Source organism: Puma concolor, chromosome B4 (assembly GCF_028749965.1).
Source record: "Puma concolor isolate L17-30 chromosome B4, mPumCon1.1.hap2, whole genome shotgun sequence".
Lineage (NCBI taxonomy): Eukaryota > Metazoa > Chordata > Mammalia > Carnivora > Felidae > Puma > Puma concolor.
Genome location: NC_141673.1, coordinates 119,077,986 through 119,100,726, shown reverse-complemented (window position 1 = coordinate 119,100,726; position 22,741 = coordinate 119,077,986). Strand labels below are relative to the sequence as shown.

Genomic DNA, 22,741 nt, shown 5'->3' with positions numbered 1-22,741 from the left:
GTGCTGTGGTGTATAACTGGAGTTGGTGGGCGGAGCCGCAGTCAGACCTGATGTCTGCCCCCAGCCCACCGCTGTGTCCACAGTCAGACTGGTGTGTGCCTTCTCTTCCCCTCTCCTAGGGGCGGGATTCACTGTGGGGTGGGGTGGCCCATCTGGGCTACTTGCACACTGCCAGGCTTGTGATGCTGGGGATCTGGCGTCTTAGCTGGGGTGAGTAGGCAAGGTGCACAGGGGCAGGAGGGGCAGGCTTAGCTTGCTTCTCCTTAGGTGATCCACTTCAGGAGGGGCCCTGTGGCAGCAGGAGGCAGTCAGATCCGCTGCCGGAGGTTTGGCTCCGCAGAAGCGCAGAGTTGGGTGTTTGCGCGGAGCGAGCAAGTTCCCTGGCAGGAACTGGTTCTCTTTGGGATTTTGGCTGGGGGATGGGCGGGGGAGATGGCGCTGGCGAGCGCCTTTGTGCCCCACCAAACTGAGCTCTGTCGTCCGGGGTCTCAGCAGCTCTCCTTCCCTTTGTCCTCCAGCCTTCCTGCTTTCTGAGCAGAGCTGTTAACTTATGACCTCCCAGACGCTAAGTCACGCTTGCTGTGGGAACACAGTCCGTCAGGCCCCTCCGCTTTTGCCAGCCACACTCGGGGGCTCTGCTTGGCTGGCGAGCCGCCCCTCCGCCCCGGCTCCCTCCCGCCAGTCTGTGGAGCGCGCACCGCCTCGCCGCCCTTCCTACCCTCTTCCATGGGTGGGCCTCTCGTCTGCACTTGGCTCCGGAGACTCCGTTCTGCTAATCCTCTGGCGGTTTTCTGGGTTATTTAGGCAGGTGTAGGTGGAATCTAAGTGATCAGCAGGACGCGCTGTGAGCCCAGCGTCCTCCTACGCCGCCATCTTCCCTCTCCTCCTTGATAATGATTTTAAAATAATAATAACTTGATACCTACTTGTCTTCATTCAAAATGCAGAAAATAAGTTATGATTCTAGTAGGTCCTAACTCAGCCAACACTAATGACCTGAACGAAATGAATGATGGGACCCAGGAAGACAGTTAGTTAAAATAACAATATTTCTGTACTAGGGAGTCAGCACCTGTGGGTTAAATTCCTTGACATGGCTTGTCTCTAGCTGTGTGTCCTTAGACCAATAACTAAACCTGTCTAGTGTGAGTTTCATTATCAGTACAATAAGTTTCATTATCTATGATTTGATGACTAAAATTGAGGGCTGTATAATTTTAATTCTAATCTTTGCAGATTGGTCATGTCATTTTATTGCTTTAAGTACGTGCGAAGTTCATCCTACACAGAGCAAATGTTAATATCCCTTGTATAGAAATTCACCTGCACACGCTGACGGCAGGGCCTCTCCTTCCTTTCCTCTTGTCAGTTCCTGTTTGGCTGGTAATGTGGGCTCTGATTAGTGTCCCTGCCTGTGGGTACCTGTCCCAGCCTGCTCCTCCCCATCCTGCCTTCTCTGTCCTTTCTCAGTGGCAGCATCAGCATCTTGACTATCCCAGGGCTAGACTGGGTAGTGCCACACCCCTCAGCCTGGGCTGTTGTCACTTTGTCATGGTCCACGGCGATTCCCACCTGCTTTGAAGCACAGGGATTGTCCTTTCTCACCACTCTCTTGAGTGGGGTGAAGAAAACTTTACTGTCACTTGATTGACGCAAAAGAAAACAGTTTGATAAGCATTAATTGAGTGCCTGCTGTGTAGGAATTAGAGATATGAATTAAGCAGAGTCTCTGTCCTCATTGAATTTATAATCTGATAGAAGACACATACGCTAAGCATAATGTCAATAAAATGTAATCAATTTCATGATAACAAACAGAGAATGTTATAGAAACATGAAGTCTAGTGGCTGGTCACTGAGAGGTTGTAAGAAGAGATTATAATGTGTGGAGAAGGAGAAAAAGAACATGAACTGGAACTAAGGTGTGAAAATGATGGGGAATTCTTAGAAACCTACAAGGAAGGAAGTAGATGAACCTACACTGACGTGTCATTATGATCCGAAGTTCATAGTTGACATTAGGATTCACTTTTGGTGAAAACGTAAGTTTTCAGTTCTTTTGGGTAAATACCATGGATCTCAGTTGTTCGATTAGGTGGTAAGAGTGTGTTTAGTTTTGTAGGAAACTGTCAAGCTGTCCACCAAGGTGGCTGTAACAGCTTGCATTCCCAGCAGCAATGAGTGAGAGTTCTTGTTGCTTCACATCCTGATCAGCATTTGGTGTTGTCAGTGTTTTTTTGGCTTTTGGCCAATCTGAAAGGTATGCCATGGTAACTCCTTGTGGTTTCCATTTACATTTCTCTGATGACGTATGATGTGGAACATCTTTCATATGCTTATTTGGCATCTGTACATCTTCTTTGGCAAGGTGTCTGTTAAGGTCTTTGACCCATTTTTTTAACCAGGTTTTTTTTTTATTGTTTTTAAAAAAATTTATGTTTTGGATAACAATCCTTTATCAGATGTGCCTTTTGCAAATACTTTCTTCCAGTCTGTGGCTTGTCTTCTCATTCTCTTGACACATCTTTTATTTCAATTTGTGCATCTAACAGTCTTTGTCTAAGATTAGAAACAACTTTCTGTCTGCTTTGTTCACTTAACTCATAACTTGTCCTAAACAGATATAATTAAGTTCTTTGCATGCCTGAACCTATGTAAAAATTTAGTACATTTCAGTCTTTCAGATATTCTAAATGACTAACACAGCAGTCTTATCAGGAATGATAAGGACTTTCTAAACTTTCTAGTCATTTAACTAAATCTTAAACACTTCAACTTACTAGCCCTGAAAATATAATAATTTAAAATTACTAATGTAGAAGATCAAGTATTTTATATATTTGAATACACTTTGCAAATTATGTTATGCTTTTAAAATTAAAATCATAAGTATATTATCAAATAAGTATTTAAATTCAAGTCACAAAAGTTAGTTGCCAGATTTTTTTTCTATGTCTCTAATATTATCTCAAAGGTTTTAAACAGTTAAGAATAAACACATTGAGGGAGCCTGGGTGGCTTAGTCGGTTAAGTGTCCGATGTTGGCTCAGGTCATGATCTCGTGATTCATGGATTTGAGCTCCGTGTTGGGCTCTGCACTGACAGCTCAGAGCCTGGAACCTGCTTCAGATTCTATGTCTGCCTCTCTCTCTGCCCCTCCCCTACCTGCACTCTCTCTCTCTCTCTCTCTCTCAAAAATAAACAAACATTGGGGCGCCTGGGTGGCGCAGTCGGTTAGGCGTCCGACTTCAGCCAGGTCACGATCTCGTGGTCCATGAGTTTGAGCCCCGCGTCAGGCTCCGGGCTGATGGCTCAGAGCCTGGAGCCTGTTTCCGATTCTGTGTCTCCCTCTCTCTCTGCCCCTCCCCCGTTCGTGCTCTGTCTCTCTCTGTCCCAAAAATAAATAAACGTTGAAAAAAATTAAAAAAAAAAATAAACAAACATTAAAAGAAAAAGAATAAACATGATTATCCCAAGGTTATGCATCTTATTCATCAATTTAGTAAAAAAGCATTGATACTATATTCCTTTGCTAAGGCTGCCATAGCAAAGTACCACAGGCCAGGTGATTTAAGTAACAGAAATTTATTTCCTCACAGTTCTACAGGTTAGAAGTCTGAGACAAGGTTAGTTTCTTGTAGAGGGCTGTGAGGGAGAATCTGTTCCATGCCTCTTCTCTACCTTCTGGTGATTCCCTGGCAGTCCTTAGTGACCTTGGATTTCAGAGGCCTCACCTTGATCTCTGTCTTCTTCTTCACATGGCAGACTCCATGGGAAGAGTTCTCATACTCTTACCATGTGATCCAGCAGTCAAGGTCTTTGGTATTTACCCAAAGGAATTGAAAATTTATATCCACACAAAAACCTGTGTACTAATGTTTGTAGTAACTTCATTCATAATCACCAAAACTTAAAGTAACTGAGACGTCCTTCAGTGGGTGAATGGATAAATAAACTGTGGCACATCCTAATAATGGGGTATTATTCAGTGCTAAAAAGAAACGAGCTATCAAGCCATGAAAACACATGGGGGGAACCTTAAATGCACATCACTAAGTGAAAGAAGCCAATCTGAAAGGGCTATAGACTATATGATCCCAACTATATAACATTTTGGAAAAGGCAAAACTATGGAAACAGTAAAAGACCATGGGTAGTTATAGGCTGCGAGGAGAGGTAAGTAGGCAGAGCACAGGGGATTTCAGGGCAATGGAAACACTGTATGGTACTATAGTGGTAGATAGGTGTCATTATACATTTATAAAAATCCAGAGAATATCCGACACCAAGTGTGAACTCTGATGTCAACTATGGACTTTGGGTGACAATCATGTTTCAGTGTAGGTTCATTGATTATAACACATGCATCACCCTAATGCAGGATGTTGATAGTGGGGAGAGCTGGGTGTGTGGAGCAAGGAGGACAGGGGCTAACTGGTGACTCTATACTTTCCACTCAGTTTTGCTGTGACCCTCAAACTGCTCTAAAAATCAAGTTTAGGTCTCTTGATCTCAGTTCAGGTTTTGATCACACAGTCATGAGTTCAAGCCCAGCATTGGGCTCTGCACTGGATGTGAAGCCTTCATAAAAATAATAAATTAATAAAAATAAAGTTTATTTATTAAAAAAAAACTATAATAAAATACAGAAAGTAGAAATACATAGAAATAATCCATATAGAAATTCAGTATAGGAAATGATCCATACCCTTTGGTTCCAGGAGACTGTAGAGTCCTTGAGAACAGAAATTATTCTTAGTTATTGATATATCCAATATCTGACATAGTGCTTAATAAATAGCAAACAGATGCTGGTTGGATGAACGAATGGATGGGTGGATGGTTGAATAAGAGATGTAGTACAGGAAACTTCTGGAAGAGGAAGAGTCCTTCTAACAATTATTTTGCCTTGGGAAGATTAACTCAGTGCAGACAGAGTAGTGACCTTGCCCCACACACGGTGTTTTTTTGGTTTGTTTTGTTTTTTATAATTTTTTTAACATTTATTTATTTTTGAGACAGAGAGAGAGCATGAACAGGGGAGGGTCAGAGAAAGAGGGAGACACAGAATCTGAAACAGGCTCCAGGCTCTGGGCTGTCAGCACAGAGCCCGATGCGGGGCTTGAACCCACAGACCGCAAGATCATGACCTGAGCCAAAGTCGGATGCTTAACTGACTGAGCCACCCAGGCACCCCCCCACACACACATAGTTTTGGGTTGCTGTCTGCATAGGCGATCAGCCTAGTGTACAAGCTCAGAAGCAGAGCGGGAATGTCCAGAGCAGCAGTGGAGTAGATTGGAGCCTGATGCATCAGAACAATGAAGGTCTGACTTTCCAGAAAACAAGCCAGAAACATGTTTCTCCTTGAAGATACTGCAAGAGCAGTAGCAGTCCAGCCTCCTCAGGTACAGACAAAGCAGGAAGTGGAGTAGATAGAGGAAATTGTGAATATTTTCCAATCTCTAGGGAGCACTTGGAGAGTATGCTTTTCCTGTAAGCCACTCTTCTTCCTCTGTGGGAAGGTATAGTGCATCCAGTGAGCTGGGAGGCAGGATTCAAATCTCAGTTCATTCAAAGTCCATGGAACATTGTTAGATTGTTTTACGCCTTGGTAGTTTTGTTGTTTTTTATTTGTTTTTGTTTTTTTATGCCTTGGTAGTTTTATATGTAAAATGAAAAAATGTTCTTTTGCTTATTATTATTGTCAAATAAAAATCGTTCTGGACTCCTTGGGGTGACAGCATCAGAGATGATTAGTCTTTGTGCCACGAATGACCCAAGTGCCTGGTCAAGGTCATACCCGTGCCCGAGGTCAGGCCCCTTTGAGCCCCATCAGTCTAGCTGCCAGACCCAGACTGAGCTAGGGCCCTGATTTGCTGTCTTCTGAGCCTCCAACTGTACTCCAAATGAATATTGTAATTACAGGATATCAAGGGGAGCCCCAGTCTAGAAAGATTACACAGTTCTTTTCATAAACAGTTGAATTAAGAATTAAATGTGGATTGATTCAGCATGTGATTCTCTGTAATGAATCTCTAAATGCTGTTAAAAATCCAGCTTGGGAACTTACACAACTGGACTTTCTAGTCTGTAACTGACACACAAAGTTTTGAAGGAACACAGTTTTCAACAGTCTATTTCAAGGCATATTCCTGGTGTCATTTATCCATAACGTCTACAGTTTCCTCAAGAAAAATACAGCAGGATGTCAGATGCTGTATTTATTTCCCCGCCTGCCATTAAAGCCCACACTGGTTGCCTCTTTACAAGTTATGCATGTTACAAATGGAAATTCCTTACCAGGAGAGTATTCTTAGAAAAGTGATTCACATCCAGCCTATCAGCACATTTATTGTTCTACTTCCAAAATATACCCCAGTGCATTGACTTCTTTCGGTCTCCACCATTTACTATTCTAGTCCAAGCCATCATCATCTCTCACTAGACTACTGCGATAGCCTCCTGACAATTCCACTTTTCTGTCTGCTCCCAATCCATTCATTTCCACATAGTAGGCGGATTCATCAGTTTAAAATATCACAGCTCCCTGCTTTGAAATCTCTAGTGGCTTTACATAGCGATTCAAATGAAGTCCAAACTCTACAGTGAGCCCAGAGGGCCTGGCTCATGCTCACCTCTCTGGCTCCTATCACATCATCCCTCACTGTCCTCCAGCCCCACTCTTCCTTCTTTCCTCACGCAAAGCCTTGCCCTTGCTGTCCCCTCTGCCTAGAATGTTCTGATTCCAGTTCTTCACCTAGGTGGTTCCCTTGTCACCAAGGCCTCAGCTTCTCAGAGGGCAGCTCTCCCTAACCTCCCCAACTCAAAAGGCCCTCCCTGCCCTTTTCAGTCACTCTCCATTGCTCCTCTATGTGTTTTTCTCTTCACAGCCCGTTTTGTTACTGAAAATGTCATGTTTGTCTATTTGTTTCTTAATGCCTGCCCTCTCACTGCCTAAACACCCCAAGGGAACAAAGATCTTAGTTTTGCCTCTTCTGAATCCCCTGTGACAAGAGCAGTGCCTGGCATAAGATATATATTTATTGGATAAGTGAATACCTAGATATATACAGATATATCTATATATTCATTCAGCAAATGTATTTGTTTAAATGTTTATGTATTCATATGTTATATATGAATGAAAAAATGTCCTTGAAGATTTTTTTCACATCCAGTTTTTATCATGACTTAGAATGTTGGAGTGGATGGAATAATCAATTCTATTAAGTGTAGGAGCTGGATTAAAATAAAGCAACAACGTAAGAAAACAATAAAGATTTTGTCTGTTTCCTATACCTTACTGCACCTTGAACATAGTTGGAATGACACCAAGAATTACCATAGACTCCTTGATAAAATGCCTTCTATGCCTCCAAGAAGAGGTGTGGTGTGTGTGTGTGTGTGTGTGTGTGTGTGTGTGTGTGTGTGTGTATGTGTGTATTTCTGAATATATTTTTATGTACCTTATTTAGGGTTTTACTACTATAAATTGTAAGCTGTAGTCCAGAGTTCTCATGCCTATACTTAAACGATACATATCCTTTGATTTTGATGCTGGGATCTTTGGGTCTTTCTTCCTTAGCTCCCTTTATTAAGCTCACTTTTAAGATGGCCTCAAGGAAAATGAACATCTGGAAATGACCACATTAAATCCCAAAGTTAAGTATCACATAGACCAATTTTTCTGTGGCCCAAGGAATTAGATATTTTTACCTCCTCTGAGGGGAGCTCCTCATTTATTTTTTTTCTTCATACTGGCATTCATAAATTTTTTTTTTATCACTCGCCGGGTAACAGGTACCATGCTCACCTCTCATATTAAAATAACAAATGAGACTGAGCCTACTTGGATCTTGGCCTACTTGGGTCTCAGAATGACATCATTGTCTATGGGATGACCTTATGCTGGAGCCTTAGAATTCTTAGGCTGTCTGTCTCCAGCCATAGTCACTGCCTTGCTATATGCCAGGGAAGGTGATGTTAACATTTTCATGGTATGTTTCAGCAACTTGGAAGTATATACAGTATACTGGCTGCAATCATGAATGTTGGAAACATTGAATTTTCTTCTGTGGCAACTGAACACCAGCTTGACAAGAGCCACATTTCCAATCATGCAGCTCTGGAAAACTGTGAGTTTTATTATCTTCTGTTCAACACTGAACTCTTTTTTTTTTAAATGTTTATTTATTTTTGCGACAGAGAGAGACAGAGCATGAGCAGGGAAGGGGCAGAGAGAGGGGGAGACACAGAATGTGAAGCAGGCTCCAGGCTGTGAGCTGTCAGCACAGAGCCCGACGCGGGGCTCGAACTCACGAACTGTGAGATCATGACCTGAACCGAAGTCAGACGCCCAACCAACTGAGCCACCCAGGCGCCCCAACACTGAACTCTTGAAAAATGTCTAATGACATACTTGTAAGTGTCACATAAAGACAATTTCAAAAAAAAAACTTCAAAAAAAAAGATAATTTCAAGTGATCGTACTGATAGAGAATCCTGAAAAAGAATATTCAGATTCAATTTGCATAACATGAAGCTTTTAAAGTCCAATATTTAAAACACATATTCATGCCTGCAAAATAACTGATTACTGAAGAAAACCTTCCTAAGTCTAGGCTTTAGACTGTTTTAGGAGCTATTTACATTTCAATGTAAAAACACAGAAAATATAATTAAAATTTAGTAAACTGATCTGAAAGGAGTTAAAATTGTTTGATAGATTTAGTGTATATATTATTTTATTTTATTTTTTAAATATAATTTGTTGTCAAATTGTCTTCCATAAAACACCCAGTGCTCATCCCAACAAGTGCCCTCCTCAATGCCCATCGCCCAGTTTTCCCTCTCCGCTCCCCATCAACCCTCAGTTTGTTTGTTCTCTGTATTTAAGAGTTTCTTATGGTTTGCATCCCTCCCTCTGTGTTTGTAACTTTTTTTTTCTCTTTCCCCTCCCCCATGGTCTTCTGTTAAGTTTCTCAAGATCAACATATGAGTGAAAACATATGGTATCTGTCTTTCTCTGACTGACTTATTTCACTTATAAGCAATAAAGACTTGTATATTTATTTTCATACCGGATGAATTTTTATACTCATTCATCCTGGGTTAACTGATTTTGCAATAATTTTGTATACAAGAAAAGTGCAATATTGTATTTGCTTTAAATCAACTTTTTTCTCTATCTAGCAGAGTTTAATGAATTATTCCAATAACTTAAGGTTTCCCACTGATTTTCTGGTGGCACAGCTTTTTTATTTAGAATATATGCTATTTTTTTTTAATTTTTAATGTGGGCATATGCCTCTATAATTCCAGATTTGTTATGTTTCATATATAATGTAGAGAATCATGATATAAATTTTTATTTATATATTTTTTCTGATTTATACTTAATCAGAAACAGAATGAGCTGTTTTAGGGTAAATTTCAGAGGACCAGATACGAACCATTCTAGTCTGGACCTGTCCTTAGATCCCTATCATCTCCATGCCACCACTTTGTCTCTGGGACCAGCTTAGTAATACAGAAGAACTGAGACTGGCATGTAATGATTGCCGTGGACCTGAGAACCTGTTCTGATTTTTCATATATAAATAAAGTTAAATGACCAGAAGATATTAGACTAATAGTTGTTTTTTGTTTTGTTTTGTTTTTTTTCTGGGCCATGGATCTCCCTCTGGCCCATGATGAGCCGGGCCTTCTTCTGGCCAATGTGCTGCAGGCTATGTAGATCCTGGGCTGAACCTTCATTCAGCAGACCTAATATTTTTTGGCACCCATGGGCCAGTAGTTCCAGGTTGATCTGTAGCTCCCAGCAGTCCCCAGTTATCAGATGTGGAAGGAAAAAACAGAAAACTCCAGTGATATATTCAGATCTCACCATTGATCATAATTAGAAGAGTTATCAACAATGAAGAGAATGATTGACCACAGAGATATTTGTAGATTATGAATATATACTCAGAAACTAACAAACTAAGAACTGACTTTGATAATTGAGAACCTATTTCTATATAGGAAACAGTCATATGGGTCACAAAAGATTAATATTTATATGAATGTAGTTAAAATTAAAGCACTTTGTGGAATAGCCTTTTATGGCAAATAAAAATTTTGCTAACTTATAATGATTTATAATTAAAGTTGCAAGGAATTATCTCCAAACCAAGGCCATGTTTCCTGATGGTTTTACAGGTACATTGTTTCAATCAGGGTCCAGTTCTGGCTGTTCTGTCTCATAAATATCTCTCAAATCTGACCACTTCTGTTTATCTCCATCATCTTCATTCTCACTGAAGACAACATCACCTCTCACCTCAGCTAAGTAACCTCCCAATTGTTCATTCTACATCAGTTCTTGAACTTTTCCAGGCCATTCTCCACAATTCATTCAGAAACCACTTAATGCATGTATCTAGAAGGTTCTCTCAATCTTTCTCTCCCTCTCTCCCTCCCTGTCCCTCTCCTCCTCCCTCTATCTTCCTACTTAAGTTTCTTGATTAGCTTCCATTCCTTCTAGATAAAGATGATCAAGACTAGAAGTTTGCCTTATGAGGTATTATACTTAGCAATATATCCCCAGGTAAAATGAACAATGCAGGAATAGAAGTAGACTATTAATCAATGGGAAACACTATTCAGAAACAGAAACAGATCCAAGCAGAATTGCCAGAAATGGCATTACAAATCACTAGGGAATCAGTGTTGTAGGGACAGCAAACTGGCTAGCCACTTAGGGGAGTGGGGGTGGGGGGGGATTTGAATTCTTGTCATACACCATATACCAAAATAAATTACAAATCTATACCATTTAAATGCAAAAAATCATAAAAGTTCAGGACAAGAGTGCGTTCAGGACAAGACTTGAAGGATTTTATGTGCAGAAAACCAAAAGCAGAAAGGATTTTTAATGGATATTTGACTACATAAATATTAAAACTCTTTCATACTAACAAAAGAAAAATAAACGAAATTGCAATACAGGTAAAAAATAAAAGAAAATATTTGTACTATACATATAAGAAATATGTGTAAGCTATGAAGAGCTCTTCTAAGCTTATTAGGAAAAGACAAATATATCAATGAAAAAAGGGAGTTTATAAAATAAAACCACAAATTACTAATAAAAATATGAAAAAAAGAAAGTATTTAGCTTCACTAGGAGTCAGTTAAAAACAAATTGAAAAATGAAGGCATTTTTTCCTATCAAATAGGCCATTCCCAAAAACAATATGTGGTACCCATGAAATTGCATTAAAATTTTTTTTTTTGGCTGATAAGAATGTAATTGGTTCAGGGTTTTTGAAGAATAGCTAAATAGTATACATAAGAAGGCTTAAATATGTTTATATACACGGAACCAATTACTGATTCTAAGCAATTTATGCTAAGAAAATCATACGAAACAGGAACACAGATTCATACACAAAATATTTATCCCAGCATTATTTACAATTATGAACATATGGAAACAACCTAAATATCCAACAATTTAAAATTATTGATATATTATGATATATAGCAGACTATTATGCAGCAAATTAAAATTTACAAGCGATATTTAATAAAGTGAGAAATGCTTAAGATATTAAGATGAAATATATGTGCAGAATAGTGACAGTAAACATGCTTAAAAGGAAAGAATGCAGAATGTTAACTTGAAAAGCAAGATATCTACAGTGGACTTGTATTACCTCTACAATGTGAAAACAATATTTAAGCAAGGTCCAGTGATCTTAGCCACATAGCTGAGAACTATCTTGTCCCAATGCAAAGTAAAATTCAAAATGTTGAAAATAATTTAAAAGGAGAACTGATTTAAAATAAATAGTCTGTCATGTGATAGTTTGGGTTAAAGATGTTTTATATTAAAAAATGAGTTTTATTCCCTGAATTTAGGTATTTTTCATTTAAAATTCCCTGTGATATGTAATTACCATTAAATATGCATGTTCCAGGCATCACACTTTAACAGAATTTAATTATTGAAATATATAACTGAGAAGTAGTAGGATACAAAAATACATTAATGTTGAGATAAGGTTTATGCTGTTTTGGTTAAATATTGCAAAAGTTAGGTAAAATACATTGGTTTGGGCATATCTCTCAAGTCTAAGTAACTTCCAGTTAATTTCTACATTTTGAAAATGTGTATATGATAATGGCGTCCAGATTATACCAAATTTATTCATTATGCTTATAAATTATTTCACATAATTCAGTGAAATTATGTTTGGCATCATGTAAACAACCACTGGCTTGTGCCAATGTTCCCTCCTGTCAGCCAGTTCGGTTTGGGTTGTGCTGTATTTATTATATGGCAGCCTGCATGTGACCAGTCAGGGAGAGAAAAATGATCAAGAAGAGACACAGGACTCCTACTCAACAGCAACTTATTTTTACATTAGAAAGTCTTCACATATTTCTTTTATGTCGTTTGAAGAAGGTAAATTAAGACGTTTTCATTCTATAGGAAGTGACTTCATTGCCATAACTTTTTCTAACAACACATCTGTTTGTTTTTTTTTAGCTGCTTCTTTGCTTTGCATTCAGGCAGATGAACTCAAAGAAGCTCTTACCTCCCACTGTGTGGTCACTAGAGGAGAAACCATTATTCGACCCAATACGGTCGAAAAAGCTACTGATGTCAGAGATGCTATGGCCAAAACTTTATACGGGCGTCTCTTTAGTTGGATAGTCAATCGCATTAACAGTTTATTGAAGCACAGCACATCGCCAAGGTAAAAATTCTCATGGAAACATTTTTTTCCCCAAATGTCAGGTGATGTAAATCTGTTTTCTAATTTATTGATTTGTATATGAGTCCCTTTGAAGACGTTTCTAATTGCTATCGCTGAATTATTACAGTTCTATCTCAGTAGATCTGCTTTATTTCCTAGTAGCCCTTTATTAGGCCAGATAGCTATAAAAATGCAAATGTCCTGGAACACAAAAACTGTAGCAACATGAATAAACATGAAAAGTGAATTTTTAAAGTGACATCAATTTATATGTTCTTTTAATAGGAAGGTGTACTGCAAAGTGTATATACCATTTTATACTTTCATAAAATGTCATTCCAGCAGGTTTTTTGTTTGTTTGCTTTGTTTTGAGGGATTGAATTAAATCTTGAAGGCAAAGGAAAGCTTTCTTTTTATATTTTAACTCTCACTATAATCCTGTAAGGATAGGAATTATGACCTCCAATGAACTTTGGTTCCAAAATGTCCTAAGTAAATAGTAAATGATAGAGTGAATATATGAACGATAATGTCATCGTTTATGCCCTGCCTAGTACCCCATCTTAGAAATAAAGAATCACAGCCACCACTGACTGAGTACTCTCTATGTACCAGGGATTGCGCACAGGTATAAACCCTTCCATTTACACCTAAAGCTTTGTTCTGCCACAAATTACACAATCTGTAGAAATTGTATACAAAAAGCAGGATAAATGCCTACCTTTTTTTTTTTTTTTAATTTTTTTTTTTCAACGTTTATTTGTTTTTGGGACAGCGAGAGACAGAGCATGAATGGGGAGGGGCAGAGAGAGAGGGAGACACAGAATCAGAAACAGGCTCCAGGCTCTGAGCCATCAGCCCAGAGCCTGACGCGGGGCTCGAACTCACGGACCGCGAGATCGTGACCTGGCTGAAGTCGGACGCTTAACCGACTGCGCCACCCAGGCGCCCCGATAAATGCCTACCTTAAGTCACCTTGTTCACATTTGCTTACTAAGCATAAAAGACTATTCTATACACATTTCAGGCATGTAATTCAGTCATTTTTCCACGAAGGGCCACACCACATCATAATATTATCCAGAATGTCTAAGAGATTATCCATTATTCCTCCATGTTCTTAATTCTCTATCCCCCAGAATTGCTTCTTTCCCTTTCTGCTAAACTGTAACCTATCCGATTGGGTCTGCAAATCAAATTCCAGTTTGGCCATTCTGATTTAATGATCAAAACACTTTGTATGTTCATGTGTGGCCATCTGTATGATGCCAAGCTTTCAGGTGAAAATGGAAAAATTCCAGAATGTTCACTATCTATGTATTCCACAGACGACTACATTTTGCTACTTATCATCTGCACGTTTGGCACTAAGGCGATCTGCTGAAAATTCCACTACAGCCTCTTTACTATTTGGTAACTTTCCTTTCCATACACTAAAGAAAGCCAGCCAAATGTTAGATTTTCAAAATTTTCAAAATAGAAAGTTTAACAAACAGGGGCACCTGGGTGGCTCAGTTGGTTAAGAATCCGACTTCAGCTCAGGTCATGATCTCAAGGTCAGGGAGTTCGAGCCCCGCGTTGGACTCTGTGCTGACAACTCAGAGCTCAGAGTCTGGTTTGGATTCTGTCTTGCTCTCTCTCTGCCCCTCCCCAGCTTACACTCTGTTCTCTCTGTCTCTCAAAAATGAATAAATGTTAAAAAAATGTTTTTTAAATAAAGTTTAACAAATTAAAATAAGACCATTCATATAGTTCAGCAAAAATCTGTCAAGATTTATGTTAAGATTTTGAAGAGCCTGTATACTGTGCCAGTCTTTTCCACTAACTTGTTGTGCAACCCTTGACAAATTACTGCATTTCTCTGCATCTTGTCTTCTTCAACTATTAAATAAAGGCATGTAATGACAAATCAGTGGTCTTAGTTATTGATGGACATCTTGGAGCCTTTTAAGGATCTCTTGAGGGATGCCTGGGTGGCTTAGTCAGTTCAGTGTCCAACTTTTTATTTTGGCTCAGGTCATAATGTCATGGTTCATGGGATCGAGCCCTGCATCATTCTCTCTCCTTCTCCCTTTGCACCTCTCCCACTCCCTCTCTTTCTCTCTCTCTCTATCTAAAAAAAAAGAAAAGAATAAAAGAAAGAATAAAAGGATCTATTGAAAGTATGTTCTTCACTCCAAAATTTTAAAAATGGATATATTTCTACATACCCACCAAAATATTGTGCATGGTTGATTCCAGCCCCCTTGAAGACCATTAACAGACCCCAGGTTAAGAATCCCTGAATGAGGTCATCTCTAAGGTCCTCCTGGCTGTAACACACTATTAGATGAGTTAAATATCTCAGCAGGATCCTGTGGGATAATTTTTTTAAAAGAATAATAATGTTGACTAAACCAGCATACATTTTCACTTTCTATTCAAAATAGGAATTTTCAGAAGTATTTGTATAGCTTTCCTTTTGTCAATCCCATCACACAAAGGGTCCTATAACTTTGTGTTCTGAGTTCAGTCAGTTCTTCCGAATACAGAGAGCATCCTTCACTTCCCAGCATGAGGTGGACAGCTGTCATTTCTAAATCACTTCCTCACACAACACTAAGCGTTAACCTAGGTTACATAAATAGTGAGCACAGAGAAATGTTTGTACTCTCCTTTTTAAAATCACATGAAAATAACTGTAATGCATATATTTCTCAGAAGAGGCAAACTTTTGACCAACTATCTAGCCTTTAATGAACAGAGAGGTAACCATTATGGGGGAGCAGGAAAAAAAAGTACATTTGGAATATTTAATTATAAAATAATATTTAAGATAGACTCCACCAAAGTCTGCTAGAACTGATACATGAATTCAGCAAAGTTGCAGGATACAAAATCAATGTACAGAAATCAGTTGCATTCTTATACACCAATAATGAAGCTACAGAAAGACAAATAAAGAAACTCATCCCATTCACAATTGCACCAAGAAGCGTAAAATACCTAGGGATAAATCTAACCAAAGATGTAAAAGATCTGTATGCTGAAAACTATAGAAAGTTTATGAAGGAAATTGAAGAAGATATAAAGAAATGGAAAAACATTCCATGCTCATGGGTTGGAAGAATAAATATTGTCAAAATGTCAATACTACCCAAAGCTATCTACACATTCAATGCAATCCCAATCAAAATTGCACCAGCATTCTTCTCGAAGCTAGAGCAAGCAATCCTAAAATTCATATGGAACCACAAAAGGCCCCGAATAGCCAAAGTAATTTTGAAGAAGAAGACCAAAGCAGGAGGCATCACAATCCCAGACTTTAGCCTCTACTACAATGCTATAATCATCAAAACAGCATGGTATTGGCACAAAAACAGACACATAGACCAATGGAATAGAATAGAAACCCCAAAACTAGACCCACAAACGTATGGCCAACTCATCTTTGACAAAGCAGGAAAGAATATCCAATGGAAAAAAGACAGTCTCTTTAACAAATGGTGCTGGGAGAACTGGACAGCAACATGCAGAAGGTTGAAACTAGACCACTTTCTCACACCATTCACAAAAATAAACTCAAAATGGATAAAGGACCTGAATGTGAGAGAGGAAACCATCAAAACCTTAGAGGAGAAAGCAGGAAAAGACCTCTCTGACCTCAGCCGTAGCAATTTCTTACTTGACACATCCCCAAAGGCAAGGGAATTAAAAGCAAAAATGAACTACTGGGACCTCACGAAGATAAAAAGCTTCTGCAGAGCAAAGGACACAATCAACAAAACTAAAAGGCAACCAACAGAATGGGAAAAGATATTTGCAAATGACATATCGGACAAAGGGCTAGTATCCAAAATCTATAAAGAGCTCACCAAACTCCACACCCGAAAAACAAATAATCCAGTGAAGAAATGGGCAGAAAACATGAATAGACACTTCTCTAAAGAAGACATCCAGATGGCAAACAGGCACATGAAAAGATGCTCAACATTGCTCCTCATCAGGGAAACACAAATCAAAACCACACTCAGATATCACCTCACGCCAGTCAGAGTGGCTGAAATGAACAAATCAGGAGACTATAGATGCTGGAGAGGATGTAGAGAAATGGGAACCCTCTTGCACTGTTGGTCAGAATGCAAACTGGTGCAGCCACTCTGGAAAACAGTGTGGAGTTTCCTCAAAAAATTAAAAACAGACCTACCCTATGACCCAGCAATAGCACTGCTAGGAATTTACCCAAGAGATACAGGAGTACTGATGCATCGGGGCACTTGTGCCCCAGTGTTTATAGCAGCACTCTCAGCAATAGCCAAATTATGGACAGAGCCTAAATGTCCATCAACTGATGAATGGATAAAGAAATTGTGGTTTATATACACAATGGAGTACTACGTGGCAATGAGAAAGAATGAAATATGGCCCTTTGTAGCAACGTGGATGGAACTGGAGAGTGTTATGCTAAGTGAAATAAGCCATACAGAGAAAGACAGATACCATATGTTTTCACTCTTATGTGGATCCTGAGAAACTTAACACAAACCCATGGGAGAGGGGAAGGAAAAATAAAAAAAGAGGTTAGAGTGGGAGAGAGCCAAAGCATAAGAGACTCTTAAAAACTGAGAACAAACTGGGGCGCCTGGGTGGCGCAGTCGGTTAAGCGTCCGACTTCAGCCAGGTCACGATCTAGCGGTCCGTGAGTTCGAGCCCCGCGTCAGGCTCTGGGCTGATGGCTCAGAGCCTGGAGCCTGTTTCCGATTCTGTGTCTCCCTCTCTCTCTGCCCCTCCCCCGTTCATGCTCTGTCTCTCTCTGTCCCCAAAATAAATAAACGTTAAAAAAAAAAAATTAAAAAAAAAAATAAAAAAAAAAACTGAGAACAAACTGAAGGTTGATGGGGGTGGGAGGGAGGGAGGGGAGAGTGGGTGATGGGTATTGAAGAGGGCATCTTTTGGGATGAGCACTGGGTGTTGCATGGAAACCAATTTGACAAATTTCATATATTAAAAAATAATAAAATAAAATAAAATAATAAAATAAAATAATATTTAATTGCATTTTAAAGTAGTTGATTATAAAATAAACTCAAATACATTTTTGTCTTTCCCCAAGTTACCATTTATTCTCTATTAAACACTTATGAATGAATAACTCAAAAGTAAATAATGATTCTTTAAAAGAGGTGAAGTGTTTTTAGCAAGATGTTTTTTTTTTTAATTTTTTTTTTTAACGTTTATTTATTTTTGAGACAGAGAGAGACACAGCATGAACGGGGGAGGGGCAGAGAGAGAGGGAAACACAGAATCGGAAGCAGGCTCCAGGCTCTGAGCCATCAGCCCAGAGCCCGACGCGGGGCTTGAACTCACGGACCGCGAGATCGTGACCTGAGCCGAAGTCAGACGCTTAACCGACTGAGCCACCCAGGCGCCCCTAGCAAGATGTTTTAATTGTCCTAAAGTGAAAGACTAAAGACATCCTTACACAGAATTTTTGCTTTTATGGTATGATTTTTATTGAATACATTTTTGTGGTCTTCTGAGTGCTGGCCAGGTTTTCCGTATGATTCATGACTCACTCGGGGCTGTGATCTTGTACCCACAAACCCATAGGAAAAAGTATAGGACAGGTTTCTGTAGTACAAGGAAAATCTTGTATCTTTTACATATTAAAATTGATGCTACCTACTTTATGTTTTATGGAGGGAAACTTTTTCAATTAAGAAAATTTACACTCTGTGTCTTGGTAGGAGTTTCTTAGCTAAATCACAAAAGCATACTCTGAGACACCCTGCTTTCCATTCCCTCTTAAGAAAATAAGTAAGGACTCAATAATGCCTCTTTAATTTTCCAGTGGGAACGGTGATGAGCTGAGCATTGGCATTCTGGATATATTTGGCTTTGAAAACTTCAAAAAAAATTCCTTTGAGCAGCTGTGCATTAACATTGCAAATGAACAAATTCAGTATTATTTCAATCAACACGTGTTCACATGGGAGCAGGTAAGTCATGGTACTATTAAGATTCATGTATGTGTGTGTTACATGCAGAATTGTACTAATGAAGCAAGACTTAGACCATAGGTTTAGGGCCTTAAATATATAGAAAAAGGAAAGATTTTCTTTTCTCCATGCCTGTAGTAAAAACAAAAATAAAACCAGAAAACAAGTATGAATTTAGTGTCTCCATATGAGATGCCCTTCCTTGAAAAACCAATGCACCCTTCTCCAAAACTTAGCAAGTCTGAGCCCTTATACACAAACAAGTTTCCTTTGGAAATTTAAGTCAGCAGATGTGTCCAACTGTTTCTCTTTCTGTAGACTGTGTAGCTGAAACTCTGAAATTTAAATATCCATCTAAAATGCATTAAACTTCAGAATTCTGGTAACTAGGCAACAGAACACAAGATAATGGGTTTGATGCAAATGCCATGAAATGGCAATTTTGACAGGGTACAATATGTAATTTATGATTCAGCTTCAAAAATCAGAGACTTACTTGAATTGCATTTGGCAAAGCTGTAGTATTAAAATTATTTAAATTATTTTATCAAGTCTAAAAGCAGCAGTGGTCATGTTTTGTGTCATTTAGTGTGTCATGTGTCTCCTGTAAATAATATCACATTGTTTTGTGCTTACTGAATAGAACTGACGTTTTTACTTAAATTTGAGATAAATGAGAGGTACATGAACTTCTTTTGATTCAAAATATTTAGGCTTATTGAGAATTTACTTTAAAATTGCATTTTGAAAACACTAGTCACAAAAGAAAACCTCTAGATATTAACATTTCTTAGGCCAAAAAAAGGGACAAAAGTGTAAGGTTTTACCTGTGTTTGCATAGCTCTGATCTACCCCAGGATCTTGTTCTATCAAGTATTCATTCCTCTCTTCTTTCTCACTCTGTGTCTCTCTCTCTCCTCTTTCTCCACTCTTCTCCATTAGCGCACGCAGTCCCATAGCCTAGATAAATGAGATCTTTAAAAATTGTTAAAAAACAAAAGCCTTTCTCCAACCTGCTTATCTCAGTAGCTATGGCCTCTCTCTTCCCTTCACAGCCAAGCTGCTTGAAAGCATATTCAGTATTCATTGCATTGTATTGATTTCTTCTCTACCTGAGTATATGAGTCTGTAGCATCTGGCTCTGACCTCGCCCACTCTCCTGGAATGGGCCTTCCTAATCTCATCAGTCATTAGTATCAGAAACATTTTAGTCTCTACATTATTAGCCTTTCTGTAATTTTCAACCCTGTTGATAAGTTCCTGTTTCTGGAAAACCCCTCCTTTAGCATCCCTAATTCCATCTTTCTGTTTCTCTGCCATCTTCCTGTCTCTTCCTGTACCATCTCATAAATCAGTCGTTCTCAACCCTGGCTGCATATTAGAATCACTGGGTACTGGAAAATCCCAATGCCCAGACCCTGTCCCAGACCAGTTAAATCAGATCTCTTGGAATGAGACCCAGGCATCAATATTTTCTAAAGTTCCCAGTTTATTCCAATGTGCAGCCAAGGTTGAGAATTACTGTCCTAAATCTTAACTTATGAAAGAGTTCTATCCTCTACCCCTTCTCGTACTCACTAGGAAAGATCATCCATTTCCATTCTTTCGATCACCCCCTTCATGCTAGTAATGCTTAAGTCCCCATCCAACCCACCTCTCTTTTTGAACTCCTGGCCTCCTTTTAAGACAGCTTCCAGAACTTTATCTAGAATTGAACCCATGGTCTTTCCCTCTCACTTATATTCTTCCTCAGCAAGTGACATCTCTATCTGCCACTTACTCAAGCCAAAAATGCATTTCATTTCTCATTAGTGAAATCCAGAAAATTAGTGAGACTTGTTCATGTTTCTCCCTCCTCTATGCTCCAGTAAAAATATTTGGTTTATATTTGTGCCTTTCTCACTAGGCTACAGACTCCTTGAGGTCAAGGATTAGGTCTTAATTCATTTTGAATCTTCAGAGCTTGACATACAGCAAGTGTTCGAAAAATATTTATTAAATGAATGTCATCTTGCTTTAATGTCTCACAGTGTTCAAAAGATCCATTCTAACCAAAGCCTGAAACAAGTGAATTTTGTTTTTTTCTTTGTTTGTTTGGACTTTTTGATGGGGATCTATTAGAATTACCTTCTTCATGGGACCAGGTGCATCTTCATGTATTTCCCATGTGATTAATTAGCAACTTGTGTTGGTAGGATTCTGTTATTTTTCTCTTTTGCAGGTTGAGGTTAGAACATGGTTTGATTGGAACTAGCCTTTAAACCAATGTACATATCTTTCAAAATTATTTGCTTTTCATTTTTTATAGGATGTTATAGTTTATAATCCACTTTGATAGCCTTGAATTTCATCCATGATCCTAATGCTGTTACTGCTTTTGTCTTTGGGCTTGCTACAAATGAAACTATTCTGGAAGACTCTTTTAAATATCCTTGAGAGGCTTTCAAGACAAAACAACTCAAAATTGTCCCTAGCAAATTAAGATTTCAACTAGAATCCAGGATTATACAAAGCAGTTTGAGGAATTGAGGCCATTCACAATCCTTTCAAATGCCTTTCTAGGGTAACTACCCAAGAATCTCTGCTTCATAATCTTATGGGACAGGCATTGGCAGCTGAGTGATCAGGTTGATGAATGTGTGATCCGCTGGATATGGGATTAGTCAGTGATTCTCTTGATTTTAACATGTGGGTGTACACGTTTGGGTTTTTTTTCCACTCTGTCACTTCTCTGTGAGTGCAAAAATTGTAACTGAGAAATGCTAACTATAGCTGTGTGTATTAGCTATCACAGGTAGAGAACACACAACACACTGATTTCTATAAATGAGAAATAGCTATGAAGCCAAATCATAAATTAAAGTTATGGTCACACTTTCCTTGGTGAGATATAATCATAACTTTCATCTGAGAACTCCTTCATTTAATAAAGCCATTATTGCTTATCCGTAAGACATACTCAGTTTCATGGACATTCAGATAATCTGGCAATCTGAACAAGACACAAGCTTCAGCCAGCACCTTCACAGATGACACAACTTCTGCTTCTATTTAAACCAACAAACATGGTCTTTACTGGCAGTCCTGCAACAATGGAACATAAATAAAGGTTTGCTGAAAACAGTATTTTTTTTAAATTTGGCCCAAATTCAATTGACATGTAATACACAGTGGGACACTCCAGCAAAGTTGGTTATGAAGGTATTTTGAATATTGTTTTCCCATTATTTTCCATTAAAACAATAATCAACAGACTACAGTAAAATATTTTTAGTGAAAGAGATTATGTCACTGACCCAATCCATAGTTTGCTGAGTGGATAGTTTTAAATAATACATAGCTCCTCAAACTTTTCTGGAGTTTGATGTTTCATAATATTTGAAGCTTCCATACTTTTCCAGCACTGGAAGAACCATTTTGTATATATTGATTTTAACAAAATTTAAAGGGACAATTTATATATGAAAACAATAGTTTGAAAATTAAATCACAGTCTGGTTTCCTGCGCCTACCTACAAATAGACATTAAGAGTTTAGTTGTAATCTTTTGATATTCATGACTCAGGTTTTTCTAAATGAGCAGCAACTGAAAAATATATAATTTTCTGTTAATTTAATTAATTCCACAAATAAAGTATTTATATGTCAGCCTTCCCTATTACATTTGTATGGCATTATTTTGACACACACTGTTTACTCCCATATTTTTCAAAAAGCTTTTAGTGAAGCAGCTGAAAGGGCAGCGAACAAGTTACCACATTTCTGATAAGGGAGGCATCTTCTTACAATAACATTTACACTGAATCTCCACAGGGACTGTGTAGCCAAGATTTTGGTTTTGCTTGGTTGTTTTTGTTTGTTTTCTGTCATTCTTCCATGGGACGGAGAGCACAACAGTAGTCAAAGTGTGATTAAAGCTTGAAGTTCCCTTCAAGGAGTCATGCTGATGCTATAGTAGTGGGTTTTGTCCTTTCTTTTAATTGTGCACTATGATACATCATTGTGGTATAGACC

At 38.6% G+C, this 22,741-nt stretch overlaps 1 protein-coding gene across 3 annotated transcripts in view; it reads left to right on the top strand.

Annotated features, from left to right (window-relative positions):
* MYO3A (myosin IIIA) overlaps window positions 1-22,741 on the top strand; it is a 256,791-nt gene that overhangs the window by 147,159 nt on the left and 86,891 nt on the right. For all 3 annotated transcript variants that reach the window (XM_086714701.1, XM_086714700.1, XM_086714702.1), the window contains 3 exons: window positions 8,012-8,138; window positions 12,539-12,749; window positions 18,580-18,727. In XM_086714701.1, the coding sequence (XP_086570827.1) occupies window positions 8,012-8,138; window positions 12,539-12,749; window positions 18,580-18,727 (486 nt within the window). The remainder of the gene's footprint in view (window positions 1-8,011; window positions 8,139-12,538; window positions 12,750-18,579; window positions 18,728-22,741) is intronic.